Raw genomic sequence first — 13,513 nt, 5'->3', positions numbered from 1 at the left:
CTGTAATCGGCCTTTGAACTTCTCTATTATGCTCATAATCCCCGACTTTTCTACGAGCGCGTCCAGGAATGTCTTTGTATCAACATCCTGTCTATTCAATGAGGTACAATGTAACCTGATACTCTGGCCACCTGGTCTATTCAAAGTATTCTTGCGTAAAACATTCGCATATGTTAGGCTGTGTTTCACCATGATGAATATATAGGACCCCATAGTAGCAATATCGGCTCTTGCGTTGTATGAATGCTCTACAGGGATCCTCCATTTGGTTTGTTGGCCAAGTAGATTATTTGAACGATCTTTAAATGACATAATCAGACTGTCATTCATAAGTATGAGAGAAAGGAAAAAAAAACTTCAAGCAGCATCGAAGTTGAGTTTCGCAGACCAATCTTTCATTTGAGTTTATTTCTCGGTTTTGTTTCAGCAATTATCCCTTTCATAATGTTGACAAGAGCCTGATGGGATTTTCAATATTCAAATAAATCATTGCATCTTTCTTGCTTTCTTTGACAACTTATGATAACTAAATCTGAAAAATCCATGCTATTGCGGTACCTGCCATCCACACAGAAGTTTCTTTTTTTTTATAAGAAGTTTGCTTTCTGGAATTATCCATTATGTCTGCCTACAGATATGACTTAAGGTTTCCATGGGATAAATAAAAGAGATCAACGAGCACATTTGTGATTCAACAGTAGGGGGTTAAATGCTGCCAATTTTATGTACAATGTTATAATTGACTTAAACTCTACTGCCAAGAAGTATTGCTCATTACGAATCACATGAAATAAGATTTCACATAGTGATAAGACAGAAGTTATTTGTTATAATATAATTATGATGAAAACTCATCACTAACCGGAAAGACTATTGTTTTGTGGAATTTGTATATTTGATAGAACATTTATGAGGTCTTGTTCCGGTCTTCAGGCGAAATTCTGGAATCTATGCGATGAGAAGAAAGATTGAAAGGGAGAGAAAGAGAGAGGGAGAAAAATAGGCTGGTCTTCTAAATGTTGTTTGATGAATGTATATACATTATATATATATATATATATATATATATATATATATATATATATATAATACAGGCAAAGCATCATCGAGAAGTGATCTTCACTAATGATACTATTCAATCAAAGAATTGGATAATTGGAAAGAGAGGGAGAGAGATCAAAGAGGGTGGGGGGGGGGGATATGATGGTCTTCTAAATTCTTTTTGATGGATGGTAATCCGATCACACTTTAACAATCGAAATGTAATGTTACATCCGATCAGGTTTGCCTATCTATGTTATGGCAATATCTTTTTAGATTGTATATACGGGCAAAAATGAAATATCTGTATACGTTTGTAGGCGGGAATGAAGTGGATAGCTGGAAAGGAAAGTGATGAAATGTAATGGGAAAGAATAAAGGAGCACTAATCGAAGGAAATGTATCATAAAAGAAAAGTAATGGAAACTTGATTATAAATAATGGCACATTATGCAAAGATTTTTCAGTCGTTTTTCTGGATGTTTTTCTTTCAATTTCATAGTTAAGTAATTCATAATCGCCAACAAAAAATAGTTTCCTGAAGATGGCCATTCAGGTTTGTTTTCCCTTCGCTATATGCTATCTCTTCAAATGTAGCATGAACACACTTCAATTTATAGTCCATGGGCCAAGACCCGAAAAATGGGTTGTTGGTACCACCTGAGGTGGCAAAACCTTTTTGGTGTCATTTTGTTTGTCGGGCAGAGATATGCTTATCAAGCTATGATAGCATTTCCAAAAATGAGTAGCTAAGTCATAAAAATGATTTTTTAAAACCAATTTGGTCTCGTTTTTATATTCCTATACTTCTGAATCGAAACTAACCGCTATACAAAGAAGAGCACTGTCTTCCGTATGTCCACAGGTGTCCTGTTGTAAACGCGATGCGCTTAGTCTTTATTCAATGGCAGCGAAGGGAATATCCAAAGGGTTATGATGTCACGCGGTGCGCTTAGTCTTTATCTGGACCAATGTACCGTTATCATATCTAAAGTTTCTCATAAAAGGGATCATCTATACTATTTTTATACTACCCTCTAAACAAATAAATCAATTTTAAACAAAATCACTCTGTTTATTTACAACATTATTCATTACAATGTATTGTAGTGTACCGGTACATTGTTTTTGCATTATCCTTTTTTGTTGGATGAAAATAAAGCGACATCGGCGTGGTGTTAGCGTTTTCACACTAGCGTTTTTGCCGGAAAATGATAAATAATTGCAAAATACGGTAAAATTCAAGAGGAATCTTTTTTTTTTGGTTGTTGTTGTTGTTTTCAGATAAAAGGATATAAACTGTATCATAAGCTTTGGATATTCCCTTCGCCGTCTAGAATAAAGACTAATCGCACCGCGTTTACAACAGAATACCTGTGAACATACCATAGAAAATGCAGCTCTACGGAACATACAGAAAACAGCGCTCCTCTTTGTATAGCGGTTAGTTTCGATTCAGAAGTATAGGGATATAACAACGAGACCAAATTGGTTAAAAATTCATTTATTATGACTAAGCTACTCATTTGGAAATGCTATCATAGCTTGACAAGCATATCTATGCCCGACAAACAAAATGACACCAAAAAGGTTTTGCCACTTCAGGTGGTACCAATATCTGGCCTGGCCCATGGACTATTAGAATGCCAATCGAGAACTTACTTTCGTCTCTATATGAGAGAGTGGTTTTTGTGTGTTTTTTTTTTTGTTTCAAACAGAGTCGCAGGTGAGCATTTCCGAGTTCGTCAGAGGAGTTCACTCAATTTAGCAACAAAAGGATTGCCACCTGGAAGATGAAGAAGTTGGCATGACCATGGAAGAATGGTGAACACGTGCCACACAGGCTTAAAGGCTTAACATCGATTCAACACTTCAGAAAATAACGAAAAGACAACATGTTTGTTGAAATTAAAACATTTCTCCCGACATTCTGCGATCTCTCATAGCAAACGGCTACTTCCCATGAAATTATCTTCTCTTCTGTCAAGAGTGTAAATCAATATTTATTTCATTGTGTGTATCAATCATCCCCCGATAAAAGACAGAAAATAAAGTACTTTTCTCATTCACTATGCATAATGTATAAAGCAAACAAGCATTTGCTGCAATCGTTTATGAACATGAAAATGCGGCAACGCGATTTCATGAACTCGATATAATTCCAATGAAAACATGTACCTAAATTCAGAGATAGAGAGAAGACACATGCACAATAAGTGCTTAAACCACTTTAGTAATAGCAATAAAACATTATTTACATCAGTTAAAAAGAAGTTAATTTCGTACTTTTACCGCTCGAAATACCTTACTCCCAAGAAGTCGAGTGTTACACAAGGGCTCCATAATCACATCTCGGTCTTTCGCAGAATTGAATAAGCGCTTTGCAAATTTTGACCGCTTTCTACAAATTTGAATAAAAAATAGATACTTTCTTCTTCTTTTTTGGCATAAGTTGTCATATCCGATTGTCTGAAAATGGATTGAACTACAACCACTCGCGTATGGCTAATATCCTTGCAACTCAATGATTGCGCAATCATTTAGACTTATGAACTTACGAAACAAATGAACTAAAAGACCAAGATTTCTAAACATTTTGAATAATTTATCGAGCGACTGCGGCTGAAAAGAAGCATATCTTTATAAAAAATTCATACAAAAATACAGAAACAGACTACACAGACGAAATCACTATTGTCACTTTCAACGTAATATGGGATATAATTTTATCTAATATACTTTTTTTTAACTGTTGCAGATATTCCACTGCCTTAACTCAGCTTCATCGTCGTCGATGGGAGCTACGATCCCAGCACTTGATGGACCACGCCTAGCAACGGAACTCGTTCATCCTCATCAGCGAGGGGAGTCAGCGGCCATCCAGAACCGACAGCGCGGATCTGTGTCTCCTTCTGTCTGCCACGGAGTGTGGCGCGTGCTTGTTCGTCCACACGAGATGTGAACTTAGGACAACGGCGGCGTTCTACAGATCGAGTTACAGGTAAGTACCTCAGAGCCGTCAGTAAAGCATCTCAACTTATTTCAACGTACCAACCAATATAGATAGAAGAGCACATTGACGTGAATTTGAAGCATGCGTTTTAAAAGAAATGTGATAATAGAACAGAAGACAAAACGACGAAGAATAGGAAGACTAAGAATCGCAAAAGAACACTATATACAAAGATCATCAAATTTTACATGTTTATTTCTCCACGGCGTTTCTGTTCGACAATGAAAGAAAATGACAGCGTCATTGGCCAGTCAAATCAATCTTTTGAAATCAATTGTGGCCGAGGCCATCATTAGACTCATTGCACAACGTATCGTACAATGTGAAAATCACTTTGACCAAAATGGACTTGGAGTAAATGGCTGTACACCATAATATCTGCACGTCTTTACTCACAGATATATCGAAATAATTTTGTGCATGGTGATGTCTGTCGCTCTTCATTTTGCCAGTGACTCTTAAAACACTATATACTAATCAGGATTAATATAAGTTAGTCAAATGCTAGTCAGTGATTGGACAAACATGCTCTATTGTTTTTAAATGGTTCTCTCTATATTTATATACCGACTTCTTGCTAGATCGCTGATACGGCCTTGAGTGAGGTGGAACTGCTACGGACAACCGTGCCCGCGTTGGCTGAGACGACCGGATGGGAGGGTTCTGGTAATCTGCTGTCACGTCGGGACCGCTTTGCTATCAGCTCATCACCTGGGTTACGCAACCAGCCAACAATAATATGACTTCTACCAGCACACTATAGAGTTGTACGTGTGGCATACGTACCGCCAAGATCGTATCATATATCAACTACCTTCATTATAATTATCTTATGCGCAGTGATGCTTTTAGATGTTTGATTCATGCATGGACTTTCAAAATCGTTCATATTTTTATCTGCAAAGTTTCTCACGCATGATTGTACCAATCATCATTTCAGAAAAGGAAAAATAGCAAAACAGAAAAACAACTACGAGACCAGGCATAGTTGACTCCAGATAATGGGGATCCGCATTTGAATTTCTCGATAGAACACTTTAGAAAGCTATTTTGGACGTGATGTAGAGTGCAACAATACACTGCTGCAACGCTCCCGACAGCATATTATGATTTTTATAGGGGCGCCTAAAATAGGAGTAATTGAGCGCATATAGCGATACACTACAGTGCATGCGGGCGAGTATTACTATTTGAACATTGAACGTTATGATTTGTAAGTAAGAAGTTCTTACGGGTAGACTCTTACAACAGAATGTGTCCATATATGTGCACTGACTACTTACTAGTAAACTGTGTAGCATATCACTCAACGTAAAAGGTAACCACTAATTAATAAGCTTCTTCGAGTACTCAAAAATACGTGATGTAGGTTCACTTGCAGTCAGCACACTTTACATTAACATGTCTCAAACCTGACGTAGATGACTACCGCTTGTAATATTTCTTGCTTTCCTGAGAGGTATTGAACACATTCATTTTTTTTTTTAGTCTTGCATGCGCCCTACCAGTTTAAAAATGATAAGAAGCGGTGTGCAAGGGGTAACCCCCCCCCCCCCCCACACACACACACACACACACATACACACACACATACGCGCAACAACAAGACTGGCGCAAAACATGTGCGGGGCAGAATTGAACGTGCTAGTATCTTCTAGGAAAAGATGACACAGCTCTCTTCGGCTTCATGAGTAAACTAGTTTGTGATGTCATGTCTGTTACATGATTTTGTCGAGGGTTTTCAGCCATAAAGTAAAGTGAAATTGGTTCACAGTTTGAGTATTTAATAATGAATGTAATTCATCTTTTTTTTTTTTTTTTTTTTTTTTTTTGGGGGGGGGGGGGGGGGGGGGGAAAGAGTGTTTTGTTGGTGTTGTTTTTTTTTCCCCTAAACTGTTGGATTACGTTCAAGCCATCCGTTTTTCACATTACAACTGTAAACAAACTATAAGAGGGTATCTGTGTAAGATTAAAGAATGCCTTGATCAATCTGTTTTACATGACCTTAATTTCAATCCTTTATGTAGCACAACTGAACGTGTAGTTAGGTCTATTGATGTTTCAATGCGCTAAGCCATTTTATATTCCAATACTGTATAGGACCAGAAATAAAATGACTTTGCATTTATTCAAGCCACAATTATGAATATACACTGAATCAATATGAGTGGACGTTTTCTCACTTTTTTTTTTTCACACGATAGTGCATTTAATGCAAAACGGACATGCAAGAACATGGGAGAAAATGAAAATACAATTCAATCAAGATTGCATGTTAAGAATATACGTAAGACACAGGTTGGATTTCGTTGCTTTTTTCACATATCATCACACATGATGAAGCTATTCCTAAATGCATCTACTAACAAACAATCTCAGCTGCGTAGAGATATGGTAGAAGAAATAGTCAAGAGACAAGAAAGGCACCATTTTAAGCATTTGAAGATCATGCTGCTATGATATTTTGCACGGTGATATTACTATTTACCCCTTTTCCTTTTTTTTTTTTCCATATCAAGCTGTTCCGTGAATTAAAAAATAACTCTATCTGAAAAAGTGCATTGTTGCTACATCAAGGTCAGACGCGTTAAGCAGTTTCCTGTAATAGATGTCATCTATAATGTCTGCAAAGTATGAAAAGCAAAATAGACTACTATGTAAATGCTTGAATGGTATCGCCATGTCATATTTGTTTGTCCTAGTGAGTTAAATGAGAAATTTTTGCCCAAAGCTCTAAAAGCAAAACAATGCTGAAATTTGCAAAGTTGACGCCATTAATCTTATTAAAACCATAATTCAGGCGATGAAAGCAGCACACTTTCGTATCAAGGCACAATTTGAATGTCAAAATCTTGTAAAAATATGATACAATTTCAACATTCTATGACTGAAAAAAGAAAGAAAGTTGCAGAATTCATATATTAAGTAATGATTATTCTGTCTAATCAGCAAATCTAAACTCATATTGTGCGGGTGCAGTGCTTTTAAATGAGTAGATGATGTCGGCTAAATATGAGGGCATAGAATACACTGCAGTGAAAAGGAGAAAGGAATTCTTTTTGGTTAGAAGAGTAAACATAATATGGCACATTTTATGATTACAGGCAGCGAAGATTAAAGGCCCCAGAAAAAAAAAGTATTCAAAAGGCACAAATTTAAGAAACAACAATCACTTTTATCATATACAGCATGCATAATAAACAAGTAGTCATGTATGTGTAGGTTATAATGAGCTGTTAAGACTGCATTATCAGTATAAGTTGCATTCAATATAGAGTGTGCAGACCATGATTATTATCTGTACACACGATATGATAAAACACTCCTTATTAATCTCAAACCTGCATATTTACCGTAATCTGTAGATAATTATGTACAGTAGCACTTGTCAATATATATATATATATATATTTTTTAATGATCACATATACGTAATGATATGTAATGCGTGTCCTAGCATTTCTACCAGCTTAGTACTTGGCAATTAATACTGACGACCAATGTCCAAAGCAAGTAAGGATATATTATGTGCAATTTATGAGTTTGGAATGTAATAAACATGCGTTTAACAACTTAAATACGACACACTTTTCTTTTGTCTCATTGCAGTGTGCATTTTAGTTTATCTCAGCAGCAACACACACTGTGTACCTTACGTCCAATTAATAGGAGCAGTCCATAGATAACACTGTAAGCAACAGCAAATAGGATGGGTAGAGTGACTCCAAATGGTCTCATTCTCTTCATCAAGTATGCATTCCATTGGAGTGGCGCTTGATGCTAGAGTCTGTTTGTCTGTGAGTGTGTGTGTCTATGTGTGAATGGCTGCTCGCATTTATATGTTCATGCCTGTCTATTAGTGTATGTGGGTGTCTGTGTATGGTCATAGATAGTATTTCTGCACTATATCAGAGAAGAAAGCATCTAACCCAGCTTAGAAGTCCTTTCTACACTCAAAATTTTGGTAATATCTAGAAATATATGGAAAAAAAGACTATAAACACGTCTCAACAGGTACATCCATGAAGGACCGTGGGTTCAGTATTTCATCGCCGGCTCCTTTTCCAAAACAATAGATATCTGGTAATAAAACACTCTCTTTGAAACACAAGTACAATTTAATTGATGGTAATTCACAGGCCCTATCATTTTGAAAACAGTACTGCTCGGCAAGTGCGCTCAAGGAAAGACGTGTTAAATGGACGGATTCTAGTCAATACTTTCATGACAACAAGGTAGCAATAATGGAATTTTCAAGATACAAGCACTTCATGGAAAAGATTGTGCTTGCTGCATCAAATTCTGGTCATCATCTTCATATCAAATCACTGTATTCTGTGCACGCGACTTGGAGATGTTAACTTGATGTCATTCTAGCTGCCTTCTTGTCCTGCAACAAAATGCTATCTCCAAAACATCAAAAACATCTGGTCCCTCAGAAACACTGGATATAATTATGTTTAATAGCACAGCACTTGCATGGATCAATAATCTTTTCATTTTCAGTGGAGTGGTTAAAACATTGCATCTTCAGTCCTGTAGTCATGTTCTTCCTTCTGGATTTTGCTTGTTTTTGTTTGTTTTGTGTTTTTGCTTTTTTTTCCAGCATTCAAATTTACTTTTTTTTTCAGTGGCAGCAAGGTTCTGATAACTCACACATAGCTAGATGTCCTGATGCTTTTTAAAAGCTCACTTTCCACCAGGTGTAAAATGATATTCTGCAAGACAGTTGTGATGAGTCCATAACACGACCATCCTCCACGGTCTAATAAAAAGCACAGCAGTCAGACGCAATCAATCAACGTGTGAAGTTCGGCGGGATGTAAAATACTCCACCACTCTGAGCACTGAGGAGGAGGGAAAGACTCTCTCCCTCTTAGGAGGGTGGGAAGAGGATGGAGTAAGTGACGTAGAGGGGAAGACAGAGGCCCTCCAGGGTCAGGGCCTCGCTGCGGCACGTCTTGGGCCCCAGGCCGAAGCGCTTGCCCAGGATGCCCGTGTTGAAGGCGTAGTCCTGGCCCCGGATGCGGCACTGGGTGCGGATGGAGTAGAGGACCTCGCGGTCTTGCCGCATGGAGAACGTCTGCCGCTCGCAGATGCGGAAGGAGAGGGCGGGGTCTCGCGGCTTCAGGCGCTGGTGAGGGGAAAACAAGACAGAGGGGTGTGAAATTGCTTTTTAAGAAGCAATATCTTTTCATCTCAGGCTTTTGTCAAATCAAGTATGAAAAGCTGGGATTTAGAGTACACTAAAACATTTTCACACTGCTGGTCAGAATTAGCAAAACTTCACAATTTCATAGGTTTCCCAATATTTCTCCAATTCTGACGAAAATATCACTGGTGTAAATATAAAATGTTAATCTTTCTTTGTAGACCTACTTTTAAGTGGTCCAAAAGAGTCCTTAAAAACATTGGCAGGGGTTTGGTAACATTGGAAGGTATCACAAACACAGTTTAAGAGAAATTGGACACAAAGAATAGATCTATAGACATGTTGCTGGTTTGTTTTTTGTTTTTTGTTTTTTGGGGAGGGGGTATTTACCAAGGATGATGTATGTCAATTATCACTCATCTGAAAGGCATATGAAACATATGATAAATTAGGGCATTTGAACATTTTCTTATGCAACCATTACTTAACCCTTTTTTGCATGAATACATATTAGGCTATAATTAGGGGAAACCAACCAGATCTCCTGCACTGCCAGATATCCAGTATCACGACCCTGAACCTGTTACACATTCAACACTCGACTGCAAATGAAAATGAACCTACATTGTATGCCAAATGCATTTCCAATTGGCTTCAAGTCAAATTGGCTCCAGTTCAAATTGGGTTTGACTCTCATTTGATTTTAGGAGTTACATTTAATGATAATGTTTTGAGCAATATGGCCCTGCTTGGTTGACGTTTTGATGCTTCATACCTGGATGTAAAACTGGTAGTTGTTCTGCTTGCCAAGACGTTGTGCCTTGAGCTCAAAGTGGAAGCCATGTATGGAGATGACTTCACAGTGGTAGCGTGGTTCCTGCGACAAGAGAACAAAAGCAGATACAAGACAAATAAAAAACAAAGTCATTAATCTTGGTTAATTATGAACATATATTAGTGTACTCATAAAATTATATTCACACCTTTCTTGCCCTAAAGGCTCTCATTGTGGTCTTTGTCTAAGACAACAATCTCATCAATCCATGATCATTTTCCCACCAGCCTATACAGAAACACCAATATAAGACAGCAATGCAAGTACAACAACAACAAAACTTTTTCTCTGATTTGTAAAAGTGATAAGCTCCCTTTGTTAATTTTTGACACAGGGTCTTTAATGTCATTTTCTGGTCCGATTTAACGTAACACTTTACAAAAAAAAAAATAATAAAACTGATGAATTGCACTTTGAATATTGCAGCTATTATGGCAGCAGCTAGGCAACAACCAATCAGCTACAAACAGAGGATGTGTTGTTATGGCAAACAGAAACTTTGCAAATTATAGCACTGCATATCTTTTAATGCACCAGAATCCTAGTCCTGCGATTACTCTTTAGCACGTACACCCACCCAAACACACCTACACACCTGTTCAATGATGAAGCCAACTCTGACAGCATCCCTCTTAAAGTCCAGCATGAGGGACATGTCCCCGCCCCCTTGGAGGGCGTGGTAGTGGAGGGTGAGGGTCCGCAGGATCCACTGGTTGGGCACCACGTTCATCTGGAGCATGTCGTCAAGGTGGCGGGTGTCGGTGATGCCGCTCATCCGGAGGGACATGAAGAGGCCGGCGTACGGCTGGCCGAGCTCCTGCTCAATGAAGGCGCTGGTGCGCGACATGCTGCAAGGATGCCATAAAGTATGGAGAACATTTAATGTAGAGAGGGTACAACATAAGGATGTTGGGGGTATGGTTACTACAAATTCACACAATTTAAATATTTCATCTTTGTCTCTTCGCTAAGAATGTTCTCCATCTCTCCATACAACTTGATGCAGGATCAATTTTATCACCAAGAAAATCTCCAATTTGTGACTGACATAAATAATTTAGCCATGATTATCGCTACATTCTACATTCACATGACGCTATGTGTATAACTGAAGCTGTCCATGCCTCTGTTTCTCACACTCGGTACAAATTGCTAACATTATAAACTTCTTAAATATCTCCCATAATTGTCACAGTATTAGCACCTGCTTTTCTGACAAAACAAACACAAAAATGAAAAATAGACCAATATCATACAGTCAAAAATGTTTTAAGAGCCACAGCTGTAAACACTTTCACTCAAACAGCAACACATCCAGCCAGTATGAATGAACTTTTCTCTTTGTTATATCTGGGACCCGTTTTATCAAAATATAATATCCATTTTAGATTTCCTTACCACACAGGCTGCCATAGACTTATGATTGAAATCAACCATAAAATCAATTATAACTCTTCATAAAACAGGGCCCTGTTCTTTCCTGGAAAGACCTTGGCAGACAGGACTGACGGTCAATGAAGATTGATGTCATTAAAAATTTGTGCACGAATTTCATGTATAACTGCGGATAATATTATCACACAATATAACCAAATGGCGATTACCTTCTCCACATTTATCAAGTCAAAATTGTCAAACCCTTTCTGTCTTTTTGATTTTGTTTTTGTTGTAAGTTATCATTACTTGCTCCAATATCATAGATAAAACTGGATAAAACTCCAGCAAGTGATGCCTGTGGAACACTCTTCTTGGACATCAAGTACCAAATAAAACCTTATTTATCGATGATTATCATACATACAACATGTAACCAGATGTGACTAGAATTTTTGTTTTGTTTTTCTTTTTTAGCTCTCTAAAAGTTAGACAACTTGTTTGATCTGTATCATTGCAGACCAAGTGAAAAGGAAGAAACTAGCCCATCTCATCTCCCCCCCACTCTCTTCATAGAAATATTCTTCTTTGTCTAATTCTCACCTGTTGAAGAATGTAACGATGGTGCTGTGTGACGGCATGAGTTGGAGATGTGGGTTCTGTTGCAGGAAGATCCAATAACAGAGCATCTTGTACACACAGTACTCATTGAAGGTGAAAAACCTGCAAGGGTTCAAAACACAGAGAAATACTTTCATCATTTACTGAAAAACATCCCCCTGTACAGAAGAAAACTTTAATGTACCACTGCTGTCTTATGCAAGTTTGATCTCTTCTTTTGTTATGAGTGACATATTCCTGTTTGGCACAGGCCTCTTTCAAATGAAATATATATCTGGACTCGATATTAGCTATGGCCTGGTGGCCTGAGCAATTCGTCTTATGGTGGCCCGAGCGGGCATGTGAAATTCAAAATGGATTGTTATTTCTGTTTATTTCTGGCCAATATCTTTTTTTGGGCCACAAAACAAAAAGTTACTGTCCAGCCCTATATATGTATGTAAATGATTAGATTCATATCATTATTTTGGCAAAGACAGGAACATTTAAGATAAATCTATTCATTCAGCATTGCTTCTTAGTGTGCATTCAGTGACTGAACTTGAATCTATGCGCGTGAAAACACAGACAACTATATCTGTTCTTGTCAGTCATATCTCTACCGACCAAACACTGACCGCCTGTAAAGAGATGGGTAGGGATGCCATGATCCCTTAGATCCTATTGAAAAGCAACTTGAACGCGACCCCTTACCTGCTTGATTTGATGATCTTTTGCAAGAGCTCTATGGGTAGCTGCCTCAGCTGGATTTGGACCGACAGCTAGGGTGGAAAAAAAAAAAGAGGGAGGGTACACATTACTTGATGAACACACAAGGAGGCATTACCTACATGAGAAGGAAAGCTAGTAATCATTACTACTATACAGTACACTCTTGTTATAATGAACACAGTTAAAGGATATTCTTGTTACAAGAAAGTAAAAATCAGGTTCCAAAACTTATCATCTCTGCATCTTCATATCATACTGTATTTGTTTGGCAATAACAGAATTTCAATCAAACAATAACTGCCAGTCCAGAGGACTTTGTTATAACAGGAGTCACCAGCATTCCCATCTTTCCTTTATACATCTTCATTACATGTACATAATGCTGTATTTTGATTTCATATTTTTTCTGTATCAATGCACTTAGAAATGTCGGTATTAAGCGTTATATAAGTGTTATTTATTATCATCATCATAATTAACTCTCTTAACTCTCACAATTTCTTTATTCTTGACACATTTTCATAATTGCTATCATTTGTACGTCATGCCATGTCTTTGTGTCTTAGCATCTACTAATCAAAAGAAAGAAGTGCAGCCTGACTTGGAGGGGCTAATGATTATACTTGCCTGGGGTATGAGGTTCAGCTCCAACCAGCGTTCACAAGCGTTCACCACTTGACCAATTTTGTACTGCATGGGAAGGACATGAAGTATGTGGTTATAAGTTAAACTGAATACTCAAGTGTGACATGTTCCTGCTGCCAGC

General features: G+C 37.8%; 1 protein-coding gene across 1 annotated transcript; it reads right to left on the bottom strand.

Moving 5' to 3' along the window:
* Positions 1-8,930: 8,930 nt before the first annotated feature.
* Positions 8,931-13,443, bottom strand: LOC139715041 (BTB/POZ domain-containing protein 16-like). The gene is made up of 6 exons (XM_071626667.1): positions 13,375-13,443; positions 12,730-12,797; positions 12,019-12,138; positions 10,637-10,889; positions 9,982-10,083; positions 8,931-9,188 (listed from the first exon to the last, which is right to left on the bottom strand). Exons 1-6 carry the CDS (start codon positions 13,441-13,443, stop codon positions 8,931-8,933), a joined length of 870 nt encoding a protein of 289 aa, XP_071482768.1.
* Between the last annotated feature and the right edge of the window lie 70 nt (positions 13,444-13,513).

Source organism: Diadema antillarum, unplaced genomic scaffold, assembly GCF_040938485.1.
Source record: "Diadema antillarum isolate AM-2024a unplaced genomic scaffold, OU_Dant_1.0 seq00002671_RagTag, whole genome shotgun sequence".
Taxonomy (NCBI): Eukaryota; Metazoa; Echinodermata; class Echinoidea; order Diadematoida; family Diadematidae; genus Diadema; species Diadema antillarum.
This window is presented reverse-complemented; position numbering and strand designations above follow the sequence as displayed.

What these genes read in the sequence shown, in the direction of transcription:
- LOC139715041 (XM_071626667.1), bottom strand. Translation starts at nt 13,443, where the DNA reads ATGCAGTACAAAATTGGTCAAGTGGTGAACGCTTGTGAACGCTGGTTG. An exon ending in AGCTGAACCTCATACCCCAG is followed by an intron (nt 12,798 to 13,374) that starts GCAAGTATAATC and finishes TTTCCACCCTAG; the next exon opens with CTGTCGGTCCAAATCCAGCT. An exon ending in ACTACCAGTTTTACATCCAG is followed by an intron (nt 9,189 to 9,981) that starts GTATGAAGCATC and finishes TCCCCTCACCAG; the next exon opens with CGCCTGAAGCCGCGAGACCC.